General features: G+C 38.5%; 1 protein-coding gene across 4 annotated transcripts in view; it reads right to left on the bottom strand.

The window, feature by feature from the left end:
• The window catches only part of LOC137265352 (lysine-specific demethylase 3B-like), a 102,254-nt gene that overhangs the window by 33,569 nt on the left and 54,620 nt on the right, over window positions 1-14,065 (bottom strand). For 3 of the 4 annotated variants that reach the window (XM_067800737.1, XM_067800738.1, XM_067800739.1), the window contains exons 5-6: window positions 5,828-5,912; window positions 1,058-1,149 (exon numbers count right to left, since the gene is read on the bottom strand). In XM_067800737.1, the coding sequence (XP_067656838.1) occupies window positions 1,058-1,149; window positions 5,828-5,912 (177 nt within the window). Of the gene's footprint in view, window positions 1-1,057; window positions 1,150-1,311; window positions 1,597-5,827; window positions 5,913-14,065 lie in introns of those variants that run through there. The other variant, XM_067800740.1, reaches the window with a different exon arrangement.

The following is a 14,065-nucleotide window of genomic DNA, read 5'->3' as shown; positions in this document are numbered from 1 at the left end:
ATGATGGGGGGGGAGGCGTGGAGATGTGGGGTGGTGGTGGGGACCTGGTGTTATGGAAGGTTAATGGTAAGAGAATGAGTGTGGGTGAGGTTTCTATCAGTGGGTGGAAAGAGGATCAAAAGATAAAGCTTGATTTGTCTCTCTACAGCTTCAATACCAGTCAGGAGATTTGTCTTAGAAGAAAAGGTGTGGCTGGGTGATATTTGAGGGTTTAGCCACTTGGAACAAACATATTGTAGTACAAACAACTATGCCACACGTGATGTATTGGGTGACAGCATGCCCACCAGGTCAAAGCACTCAAGAGATCATTATCTTTCCTCAACAAACACAGGAAGGGGATTGAAGAACAATCCTTCAGGCTTCATACATGAATAAGCAAGATAATAATCTCAAAACGGAATCCTAAACCACAGGTTCAGGCAATCAATAATCTGTACCAGAAATTCAAGTCCCATTAGATTCTACTTATGACCATGTCACGTTATCTATCATCAAGTACAAGTCTCGGCACAAGCAAGTACACATATATAATCACAGTTAGCTGTCATAAATATAACAGTATCCAAAATACAAAGTAATAATGCTGATCAATGTCTGAATGAACTGTTCAGAATTAGTTCAAAGAGTAACAACATCCCTCTCACCCTCCAACCCCTCCCAATGTTTTGTCCAAACATTACTGAGTCATGGCATTTGGCATCAGTGTAGAATTTGGTATCAATAAGTGATTCATAAATAGTTGAGTCTACTTGATGAAACAGATTTAACTAAATTCAGACTTTGAGTTCTGAAACAGAGGTTGCAATTGGCGATGTATCATATAAAAGTTAGTGCTCTCTCCACACTTATAGTTTATCTGTACTAAGCGCACAATATGCCTTTTAATTTTCTTCAGTCTTGTCAACAAACAATAAACAATCGGTTCTGTAAACTAGATGTGAACGAATGAACTACTTTGTGTAAATCTAGTACCAAAAGATGACTCACTTATCACAAGTTGACCGCGTTATACCCATGCTGTACAATTCCTGATGTGAGAAATACTGCCACTCACCTGTTGATGCTCCTTGTTATTATTATGGGTATGTCTGGGTCTGCGACGAGGTGTAATTCCAATTTCAACGCCTCGAAGTATGGAGTCCACAACTGGATAAAAGAAAGAGAAATCAGATTCAGCTCTCTTACCCCTGAAATCCATAAGGGCAAAACAAACCACGCTGCATCTAACATCAACTCCACATCCGTCAGTTTGTAATAGTGACTGAAACCAACAAAGAAAGCCAGTCTGTAGGCCAGCATATGACTCACAGTGTGACTGCCATGTTCTCTGACATCTTGAGCGGCTCACGTCATCAACCCACAAAGGTCACGGAACACACCTTTCTTTATTCAACCAGGGCTTAGCACAGGTTATTTTCATATTCCCTATCCGGTCCGTCTTGGGTCTCTGCGGTGTGCTGATAACGCCACCTCAAATGAGCAGAGCACAACTGATACTGGGCTGTAAGTGGGAAATTGCCTGACTGCTGTGTTTGTGCCGTGTCTGATCAGGTGCTTGAATGCAGCATACACCAGACAGCCTGCTTGGTTAACAATGGGCCTACACAAATTTGTTACACACAGTGTTAGGACCTGGCTTTGGCTTATCACATTGGTGTAAGGTTCAAGAACAGAAAATCAATTCTAAGCTAGGGGACATGGATCTCCACTGGAGGTTATCTTCCACAGGAGGCCGGCCTGCTGACCAGATAACTACCAACAGCCTAACCATCAACTAAATAATGTGTGGTATTTGCCAAAACAAGATTACAGACTCGTTCTACTGTCTGGGACCCAGTCCAGATTAGTGTTTACTTCAATTGATTGTACTGAATAATTGATTCTTCTCATCACTGCTTTGGCAATTCAAAACTGGCATCAATATGGGATTACAAGCCCAGTTCCCTTTCAATTTTGGTGGAATTAATCCTAATTTCTCTTGAGGTGATCAGAGAAAGTGTGCTGCCATTGAATATGTTATTGTCAGACAGCTGAAACCTACACAGGATTAAGCTCATGGGCTATTGCACAGTGTCCATTTTTGGCACTTACACAGTGTCAAGTACTTTTGAGTGTGAATAAGACAGCTCTGGTTACATACCAAGCTGCAACATCCTATCCTTAACATATAAGATTCTGTATATATTTCCTAAACAGCATTCAGATACCACTACTGTCCAAGTTGCTTCAAATCCATATCCTGTAAAAGTGATTCTGGAAATATTTCACTCTAAAAAAATCAATACCTAGTCGCTATTGTGATTGTGAAGCAGATTAAAGGTGTTACACCCTAAGGGGTTGCACTTATAACATTAACAACAGATTACCCATGCACATTACCCAGGTGCAGGCACCTCCCAATTCTTAACCAGGCAAATTATCAACAGGCTAAGTTTTCATCCGTTGTGTGGAAATTAATGTTGCCATCAACCACATCATAAATATCCATGTCACAGCCTTGTGACTTAAAAGGTCTCCACATTTTTTCCTAAGCAATCTCGAAGGCCATTTCACCACATTCTCTACAAGCTAAGACTACCCGCTCAGCAGTGGCGCATGTCTAAATCAAGGTATCGATTTTTCAAACTTGCCCAAGTTGATGCGTTCTTTTCTGAGAGTAATAAATTCTGGATTCATTTTCTGTGAGAGTCTGCCAATGATTAATTTGCTCTGAGAAATCTGCGTCATTGGTCCAAACCAGTCTTGTCAGGCAATTTCCCACCGTTGTTAATAGCACCCTTACAGATTGTCTATATAGGTGATTGGGTCTTGCTTAGTCAATTATTACAGAGAATCAAATTAACTTTTCTTGACCAAAGGAACAGTCACAGTCAATTCTTCAGACAGCATCTTAAATATTTTGTCACTACTGATTAAAAAATTCAGAAGCTATTCCAGTATGTTCATATATCTTTAAAAATACACCAGTTTTAGTCTGGGGGTCAAGGTTTGAAAAATGGTTCATTTTAAATAAAGAAAATCCATTACACCTCTAACAGGAAATTCTTCATAAGTACCTCACCAGTATAAATTTCGCTTGTGCAGGTTCACTAAGAAATAATTGCTATGCTATTTTCTTCCAACTGACTAAAAATACAATTTTCACTCTGCTTGTTTTGGCTGATAAACAACCTAATCCAAAATGATAAACAAGATGAGTCAACTTTTTTTTATCAGATACATCTTTACATGCTCATATCATTACCAGAGCTGAGATCTTGAAAGTAATATGCTGTTTGGCAGATCTCCCAAAAATATTTTGGGATTGGAATTCACATTTGTAGTTGATTAAGAGGCCAGCTGGCAGTGACAGGGAAACTGGCAAGCATGTAGCAAAAGACTACAGCAATTGCACATCTCTTGAGGAAGACACACAAATATATGTTGTGGTATGCTGAGAAGAAGCCTGTGCCGCTGTCAGGAATGAGGTGAGAATTGGCCTGATGGAAACAAGACCTCTTCTCATTTTGTGTAATGTGATGACTTACGATGATCTATATCAGTGGAACACTGGTGGTACTCACAACAACACTGCTGTTGACATGTTTCACAACATATGGAGAACATTGCTAGGCGTGTCTGATTTGCAGATGGTGGGACTTGATGTTATGCGAGCAAGTTATTCATATTATGAGAGACTTGCCATCTTTTGTTTTGATCTTACTGTACCTAGTAAATCAGTCAATGAATACAGGGAGTTTTCATTTGGATTTTGCATCATAAGAGATTGTGATGTTTGTGATGTGTTGGTCTATGATATGGAAAAGGACTCATAGACTAGGATTGGGTAGACTGGTCCAAAGCATATTTTCTTAACACAGGTCAGAATTATTTGTCTTGACAAATAATAAATTTACCCATGACCATAAAAAAAAAAGAAAAGAAACAAACAAAAAGTGAGAACCTTTACCGTAGAAGCACAGAAAATGACCCAAGCTCAGAACATTCTCTGAATTCACTTGACAAATACCTGAAGCAGTTCTGACCGTTTGACTTAATGAATTCTACATGCCATGGGCACCAGGCAATTCAACTTGTCACCAACCTCTTTGGGGTTGACTTTGGGGTGGAGTTGTGTTTATGTGGTAGCTGAGGTTACATGGGGTTTTGTTTGTGTGAAAAGTCAACTGTATCTGGCAAATAGGGGAAGACTTTGGGCAGTACAATGTGAATGAACTTAAATGGCAACTCCACACTTTCAAAGTGATGAAGATGTACAGCCCTCACGATATCTCAGGGAAAACAGCTTTCCCAAAATAAATATGTGTATAATGGAACTAGAAGGTGTTGTGTTTTTGCCTGGCATGATGTCTATTTGGAACAAGAGTAAACAGTATCTGTTGTGAGTTTTCTGAAATGGCCTGGCACATAACCAAACTATGCTCGTGTAATCTACCAGACATTATCATATTAAGTTTCTTTCCTGAACTCAGTAACATTCTGTGTGAAAATATTTACAGGTAAACATCTGCAGCAGCTAAATAGTTGAGGCAAAAGGGCACTTTATCACATCATGTCATCATGGGTAGGTTCAGATTTGTTGCAGAGGAGGTGGGGGGAGAGAGTCAATAGCTTTCTACTTGGTGGATCACTGACCTAAGATTGGGTTTCAAAAGGGGAAGAATACAAATTGCAACAGAGATATATACCACAACACATTTGTCTATAGTCATAGTAATGCATTAGCTGTAACTAAAGATAAAATGAGGAAAGAAATGGTTGAATCCACTGACACCGACAACAGTGTTTTGTGTCAAGTTTACAGGTCAGTAATGACAACAGCTGATCAGTATTTGCATTGTGTTTACAACCCAGGTCTCGTTTTACACCACTGTCAGCAATCCTTCAACAGTCAGTGGTAACACAGCAGCCAATTTAGGACAAAGCTTGTGAATTATCCTTAGCAACCAATCTAATCTTGTTGCAGGGGTTCAAAAATATGTTGAAAAGCCACTTGGCACAGGGCAAGTGACTTCACGAAAGTAACTTGTCCTGACTAATTTTCCACTTGCCCTGATTTTATGACACAATGTGTGATGTTAATGTTTACTGGCCTATTTATCGAAGAGTGATAATTTCACTCTCTACTACCTTTACTTCATAATTACAGCGAACTTTAATAACTTCATTATGAGCAGATATGAAATTAAATCCAAGATTATTTGCAGTTTGAAACCATAAGTGGAAATTATCTGGTAGTCCACGGACAAGCAAGATACCATTATCTGATTGCCCGAAACGAAAACTGACTTGTCCCGGGCGTCGGGCGATGTGATTTTTGAACCCCTGTGTTGTCATTTTGGATCAATTAAATAATTCTAATATAACTCTAATTGTGATCCATTTCGGGAACTTTATTAATCATAAGACACATATAAAAGATTTTCCCTTTGAGCACTGTGAGAAAATATTTTCTTTTAAAGAAACATTAAAAAAGTGGATAAAACGCTGTAATGTAAAACAAGCAAAGACAAGTTCAAATGATTTTGCACACAAATTCATAGCATCTGATAGTTTGGTTACAGTTTCATTACTTGATATCACAGCACAATACCTGTGTGACAATATCTTTTCAGTACATGATAGTGTTTGCGATAGGACTAAGGAGACTGAATGAATTTGGAAGTCATGAGTGATTGTGTATCAGCCAATTGTTATTCATGATACTAATCACTGAACTGTCTGGCCTTGACTCAGTTATTAACTGCCACCTTCAAATGGCTGGTGTTACGCAATACAAGCACAAACACAACAGTATATGCATTTGCTCACAGGAGTTACTTACCCCCATCATCTATGAGGTGCATCTGAGTATATGCAGGATCTTCATTATGCTCTTCCAAGACAGTGTCATCAGTAACAGCTAAAGTCTGAAACAGACAGAAAAGACGTCACATAACAAACTGGCTGACGCCACAATCATGCATTTTAGTCACCAGTATGGCTGCTGAGGTCCTGACACATGACATTCTGACACGTTATCTTATGCAAGTCACCTTGTCTCGAATCTGATAACGAACTTATGTTAGCATAAGGAAATCTCTATTGATTTGGTCTAAGGACTGCATAATCAAAAGCTATGTATTGTATAATGATCAAGAACTCAAACATGTCAATGTGACATTACAACAGAACACTGACCTTTCAGAATGTTACGATGTCATCAATTTTCAGGTCAACACTAAAAGCAAAATTTAAATCCTCATCAGCAGCAGTCATATCTTCCTCAAGTCTAAATTATCTTTTTGAATTGAGTTCTCACAAAGAACAATCCAAATCACTAAACAATCCCATTACCTGAGAAGAATGAAACTTGTAAATCCCCTAGAAGGAAATTAAAGGCTCATATTTCAAACCAGTCCTTGGCAAACACATATTCAGAGTGCAAATAAATCAATTCAGCTTTCTGGTACATGCACTCCGCCTGTGGTAAGCTAAGCCAAGGTTAATGGAAAACAGTTGTGAGTAGACACTCGAGTATCTGTTCTATCCATCAAGGTATGCTTGTTTTCTCAGCCTCGGCAGTCTACTCCTGACATTTGAATACCTCCTACCTGCCCATATTAAACCTGATACCTTTTGTAGATTGCCTGACCTTTTTCAATATTTTCTCGTTTCTTGCCTGCATAAATCTTTCATGGGCTGTTGGTCAGAATGTAAAGCTTTAATCATGTCTAGAGCCTTGTATGGTTGAAACAGCAAGCACAGAGGGATCTAACAGTAAAATGACGTTGCATTGTGCGGAGTAGAAGTCATAGAGCTCAAACAGGCTACCTAGGTCAAAGTTAGCAGACTGTTTATTTGTGAGGCCACTTGCTGGTCAAGCTGCCCACACTGACTGGAGGAATGCGACTGATCTCACAACAGCCTGGCCAAACTCTCCTTCCTGTTTGGCCATGTGGTTGTTCAGTTTTGTAAGACAATGCACTGGTCTTGTTACAGCGTCTGTCTCAGCTTGATTTGATAGTGTCATTTAATCGCAAGTTGATGGATTCATACAAATCTCCATTATATTCACATTCAACATTACTTTCTATACAGCCTATCTCTCATCTACAAATATTCTGGAGATATCACAAACCATCACATGAAACATTATCACTGTTAAGTTAAATGTTTCAAACACATAATAACTGACATTTTGAAGGTTCTTTACTGACACTGAAATACTAAAGTACAAGAAAATCCCAGATACGGTGCATTGAGCACGAGAGATGATTTTAAGGTAACTGTCGGCTACTTCAAATTCATAACAGTCTCATTCTTAAATATTCACATCTGTATTTTTCTCTCCAACAGTAACAGAAGCTTATACAGTTAACTTTGTTATGGAAAGCTGACATTGTTTACATGAAGATTTCATCTGGCACAGGATAGGGTCAGGAGACAGCACACAGCGGTGAAGAAGAAGAAGACAATAGGTCATAAGTCAGGACCTGTTTCCTGCTCAGCATCCGATATTGACTCACATGACATGTTTCATATCAAGTTTCTAGCACAGGCAGGAATTACTCCACAAAATTATCTTGGGCGGATGGGCTGATAAGAAGTATTTGATTTGGGGACAAACAACATTAACTTTAATATTATTTGAAAGCTTTGTAAATATAGTCTCTAACATCAAGCAGGCATTTAAACATTCTTGAACAAATTATGAAATATTAATCAGTCATTCCCGAAAAGTGATATTGATAGAAATACCAAGGTCAAAACAACCATTAACAGATCAAAAGGAATGCCAGAATCATTACCATACAAAATTCAATGATCGATGTGGAATTACATTATTTCTTCAGTGAAACCTTTAAAAATGATTAATGATTGTAACATTAACCTGTTTTGTCTTAGATTTGTCAACTATTATTTCATTCTAAATATTAACCACTTTGAATATGTAGTTTCATAGTTAATCTTAAGAATATTACCAGTGGCCTTGTATTACTTCTATTAATAAAAATTACTTAATTTAATATATCTGATGCTTCTAAATATGTTTATAAAATAAACACTCAAACATTCATAAATGCCACAGAAATGTCCGAAATGACATTTTAATATTGTCACCACTTGATTCAATGGAGTGTGGTTTTAATGCTGCTGGGAACAGCAAGACAGGATCATGACAGGATCATGAGGTGTTAGTACAATGTGGGAGGACATCCCAATGTGCCACAAATCCTGCAAGACCAATATACAGGGGGTAAGCTACAGACAGACCATAATCTAACTCCTAAATCCTCTTAAGCTTAACACAAGAACCTTAACAGCAAGTTCTGAAATCATTCAACCAACCCCTAGTAATTCTACCGACAAAAATTAAATCCTGTGTATAAAAATACCAGTCTAATCTAATGTTGAAAAGACACCTGTTATTCTGTAAAGAGCACAGACATACTCACAAAGAAGTGAAAAGAATGTATATGCGTGGGTCAGAAGAAATGCAGTTTCATTATAATCTCTGTAGGTCAAGATGTTATCAGCAGCGAGCCATACAGCTGCTAAGCCTAGATTTCCACACTAACCACAGGTAATGTTATATGTCACGTAGGCACTATGATGCATATTTACCTGAATGTATTTCAAGGATAAGGTTACACTATAGCAGTACAATGGTGAGTGAGTGAGTGAGTGTGAGTGAGTGAGTGTGAGAGTGAGTGAGTGAGAGTGTAGTTTTATGCCGCACTCAGCAATATTACAGCTATATGGCGGCGGTCTGTAAATAATCGAGTCTGGACCAGACAATCCAGTGATCAACAACATGAGCATCGATCTGCGCAATTGGGAACCGATGACATGTATCAACCAAGTCAGCGAGTCTGTTTGACTGGACATCACTGGCCTTGAATTTCCACTAATACCAGATTACAGATTCTTTTGCAGAATCCTAAACATAAGTAACCATACATATCGATTCACAAGAAAACATTAAAAATAATATCATATCATAATGTACAACTAAATGTATCAGTGCATTGGAGAACCTTTTAAGGTAAACCAAGGCTGTATTTAAGAAACACTGATGATACTTGCAAAACAGACACATTTTAAGGTATGGTGTGTTTCTTAAAGTTTTTAAAGGACAAGATGAACGTTAACCGTGACAAAACATTAAACGTGACCTTTCTCATTGAAATAGGCAAGAACAAAAAGATTTCAACCAACTGTACATTCCTCAGCTATCAATCTTGTTGCAGATCATCCCATTTTCTGTTATCTAGTCTAGCCAGTTTATTGGGCGTATTTTTTTGAGAGAAAGACAGGTAATCATGCACAACAGTTTGCTTGGAAGTTGAATACTTTGCAGAACAATATTGATGTTGCTTCAGATATCACATATAAACTGTCATGTGTTGTTTTACATTGCAGTTGTCAATATCCATGGTCGTATGTTAATGAAGCATGAGGATTATTGTCATGGATCTGCAACTTCTTGTGTACAAGTCGCTGATACACAATGAATGAAGTTGTACATCCATAAAAAATATTCTCATTCTTTATCTACCCAACTTGACAAAAGTGGAATGCCAATCAAAGAAGTAATAATTACGAAGTGTCTGCCAGAAACCCAAGTGGTTCGTCCATACTGTCATAATTATGCAAGCATATCAGAAATTGTAAGCAACTGTTCCTTTCACAGATACACTCTAACTGGGGACATAAGGTACATAAGGCAGTGTCAACACTTCATCTTTCTTGTCTCAGCTGTACAGTCATCGAGGGGTTCACTGTTGAGGTGTAGAAGCCATGTTATAAACTTGACACTTGAAAATGCTAGGTTCCTATATTGAAGTACTGGCTTTCCCTAACCTGCATGCATCAACTTTATGACAGCTTACATCGAGGTACAGGCATGAATATCTGGTGTATAAGACATAGTACATCAGGGTGCCACTGTACAAAACAACCTCAAATTGGACAAATGTCTTCAAATTATGTTAAGATAGGTTGCGATCACCTTTAAGCTGAGATCGTTTTCGACCCGGGCTTAATATCAAGGTAGGCATCAAGTTAACCTGTATGCATAACTGAAAAAAAAAAAAAAAAAAAAAAAAAAAAAATCCCATAGTGAGGACAAGACATGAAGATCTCCACCCTGTATGTATAAACTCAAGAACACCTGGGTCCATATACTGAGATTCTATGCAGTGGTGATGTAAGCAGGCCCAACTCATGAGGGATGATGACCACATGTTTGTCAGCAAGTCCTGCTCAAGGCCAACACTTCCTCTCTGCAATAGCCCAAGTTCGCAGTGCAGTGTTTACACGCACACTCCCTCCATTGTTTACACACAGTCCACAAGGAATGGAGCACGGTTTTCACAAATGCAAGCTTCACAGACTGATTCAATATTTGTGGCCACGTGAGCACCTTGAACGCAGCACTAGGATCAATCGGCAAATCTACAGGTCAAAAACTTACTCCACCGCAATTCAAAGTAAAAAATACCCTCATCACTTTCCTGTCCTACATTTGAAAAAGCACGAACTTCCATCCTAGAATTTGAAGATCAGCGAAGCAATCTATAAGCTGTGTCTCCTCCTTTAAGTCTAGAATTAGCATACCACTCGCTATCTGCCAAGCCAAGATGCAAAACAATTTCACTTATAAATAGACAAAATCTGATAAATGGGCAAAGCTGTTTATCTGACATACATTTCAAACACTAAGTGTATTTTACCTCCTCATCTCTTTAGAATACAAAGCTGTATCAACATCAGCAAGTGCCTTTATCCAGTCAATGTCTCCAACTCCTTATGTACAATCCTAAATGTCCTCCCACCCATGACTGGGAAACATGCAATGCCCGTATTCAAGTTGTCCACAAAAGAAAATAACTCTCCAAAGTGAATCAGAGCATAACTGTATAAAGTGAAAAAACATACCTATTATGATTTCTGAAGAGTTTGTTTCCATCTTGCTTCCCTGAACATGAACATGCATTAGGTCTGTTACTGTATGTATAATAGGGAGTTATAATCCACCTTATCTGGCTTCCATTGCACAGGCCATGCCACTTGTCTGGCAAAATTGCATACATCAAGGCAAAAAATTGATAGAACACAGTTCCTGTTCAGCCAGTTACAAAAGGGTTTTTGTATGAATCATATCTGTGCATTGTACCTGGTATAAAGAAGCTCCTGTAACTTGTGATAAAGGATAAATCACTGTACCAAAGTGCCTGAGAAAAAGGTTAGGACATTATCAAATACACAGTTCATGATGCATAATGTAGCATGATGTGGCAGACAGCATATGAGATTTGGGATATCTGAAGGTATAGCATTATGTGAACTTGCCTAAAATCCTTTGCCCTTAACACTGAACTAATACACATTGAATCCTTCCAATCTCAAAGGAAATTCTGTCCATGCAACCTAGACTGTGTTGTACCAGCCATATCATGTTCACATCACCTTGTCTTAATTGCTAAGGATATACAACTTACTTTATTCTGTGAAAGGGGATGTTTCGACACTGAATCCATGTTTAAAATCCATGTCAAAAAGGCTCCTTTCACAGAATAAATGAAGCTGACTTTCCATAAAAATTGTCAGTATTCCTCATCACCTCAACTTCTAAAATGCCTATCGAAAAAATCAATCATAAATTTGATAATCATGTCCTTCCCCAGCTAGAGACAACCAGGTGAGTCAACCTCTCTGTTGTACATCTTATTTCAGTATCATCAAAAAGATCAATCAGCAAAACTCATCCTATCCTAGTAAACCTGCTTGTGTAGTCAGGCAATGTTGAATCATCAGCCAGACTAAGACTCCCTTAATTGTCGGTGGTCCTGTACCCTTCTGTAAGTCCACCGTGGAACAGATAATCAAGGCCCCCTCCTTGTGCGTTACCCCAAAAGTCCCACTTGACCACAATCTTGAAGGGTGTATGGCTGGGTGTATAGCTGTGAACCACTCATAGGTTATCTCCTGCTTTAATGTTGCCTAACTCCACCCTTCCTGCCCTGCTTGTGACAAGTTCAACACCATTAAATGGCCAAACAAAGGGCCATGAAGCCACACAGATAATAGCTGACAAGCAGGCGAGATGTATCAGCAGATAACAAGGTAGTGGACATTGATCACCTAAGCGCAAATAGATACAAAGAGCAGTGTATGTGTTGCCTAGATTGGATTGTCAAGTGGACACCCTTTACACCAGCCACAAAATACCATCCCTGCCACCAGGTTATTACAGCGTCAAACTGTAAAAAAAAAAGGTCAAGGTCACAGTCTGGTGACAAGTTGATTGTTTCCTTTAAATCACTGCGAACTGTAATGGAACAACTGAATGTTTAAATTGTCCTCCTAACTGCCTCAAATTTTGTACACTGTTAACCATTAAATGTAATATAATATATGACAATTTCAAAAGCAAATATAATCATCAAATGTATCACACCACAAACTATGAAACTGATAAATATGATGCTCCTTTTTAACAATTATTTATTCCTTGGTCTATCAACCAGTATGATAAACATCAATTTAACCAATGCCTTTCTATGCACCATACTTGGGGCAGCACCACCAGCTACAATCAAGATGGCTGTAATCCTGTTGCACAATAGGGCAATGAGTTCCCTTCCCTGTTTTCAAGTGGAGTCAACTATGTCCCCCAGTGGTGTAAACGGATATAGATAAGCTTTCTCGGAAGTTTTGTACTAGCATTTATATAGGTCATGACACACAACAACTGAGTCATTTTGCATCAGATCAAACCCAACCTGAAATTTTATTTTTCAAAATACATAGATTTCTTTTGGACGTATACCCCACACAAGATAACTTTATAAGAATTGCATTTTGCTCTTTCACGCAATATCCCTTCATGCTGTTAAATCACCACAGTTTCTGAATTACTCTTGCTATTCCTACAGTGTCCATCTGGTTGCCATAAACTTCTTATTTGTACCATGCTTCATACATATTCAGACATTTTTCAGAAATAACTCACAAGCACCTGTGGCAGTATATCAGGAAATTAATGACAGAAGATACTTCACAGATATGAAATCCCACTTACAGATAGTGAAACGTTCACAGATGCAACATAATTAGCTGGCCCTGTCAGTAAATTTCAGAGTGTAGAGACCATGGATGAGGTGGTGCCTTGAATCATGTATTATTTTGGCTTGCACATGTGTGGTTTGTGTTTGCAAGAGAAAGCCTGTGTGTTCAGTCTCTCCCAGTGCTAGTCTCAACCATATTTGTCTTTCTGTAACAGTTGAGTGACAATATCTGGTTTCTTGGCTAACAAACTCAGATCCTGCCAAAAACATCAATCGACTCCAGATTTCTGCCCCTTTTTCCTCCTCTTGTTCTGACATTTCTTTCTTGTACTGAATCATGTAATGTCATGATGCACTTTCAAAAAATCCCCATTTCCATGCATTTGTTCTCTTGAGATTTGACAGGGTCTTGTTTAAATTTTTCACCACTTCTGTTTCCTGTTGGTGCAAATAACTTAATATTGAAATGGAAATTGGACATTTTAATAGGATTTCTAATCTCCTTCACACAAAATATATAATTGGATATTTGCCACGTAAAAGCCTGTCACCTGCAAATGCTCCTGTTGTCCAAAAGGCAATACACACATTAAAGTCAAACCATCTGCAAGCATGATCAACTTCAGACAATACCATCAGGTGGCACAAATTTGTAAGCAATTTGTCTTTGTAACATATGCAAACCCTATGGAGGATTCAACGCGTCTGGAAAGGTCAGCTGTAGAGTGTAAGTTAGATCATTCATCTTCCCTAGTATTTCAAATGTCAGGGCAAAAGGTGGCAAGTAAGCTAGCAATGTGGGCAAATAATCTCCCCCAAACACATGAATATCAATGACCCTTGTTATCTTTGAACATCTACTTCATGTGCAAGGCAGATGACACTGTCTGTGCGTGCACTGCAAGGAAAATACAACTGCAGGTGCATCATCATTGATAGGTACTCCTGTATGCATGTATGCCAAGAAAACACTGGCACAAAGGCTAAAGTCTAAAAATACAAGTTCC

This window comes from Haliotis asinina, chromosome 15 (genome assembly GCF_037392515.1).
Source record: "Haliotis asinina isolate JCU_RB_2024 chromosome 15, JCU_Hal_asi_v2, whole genome shotgun sequence".
NCBI lineage: Eukaryota > Metazoa > Mollusca > Gastropoda > Lepetellida > Haliotidae > Haliotis > Haliotis asinina.
The sequence above is the reverse complement of the archived record's forward strand: the minus strand, read 5'-3'. Positions and strand labels throughout refer to the sequence as shown.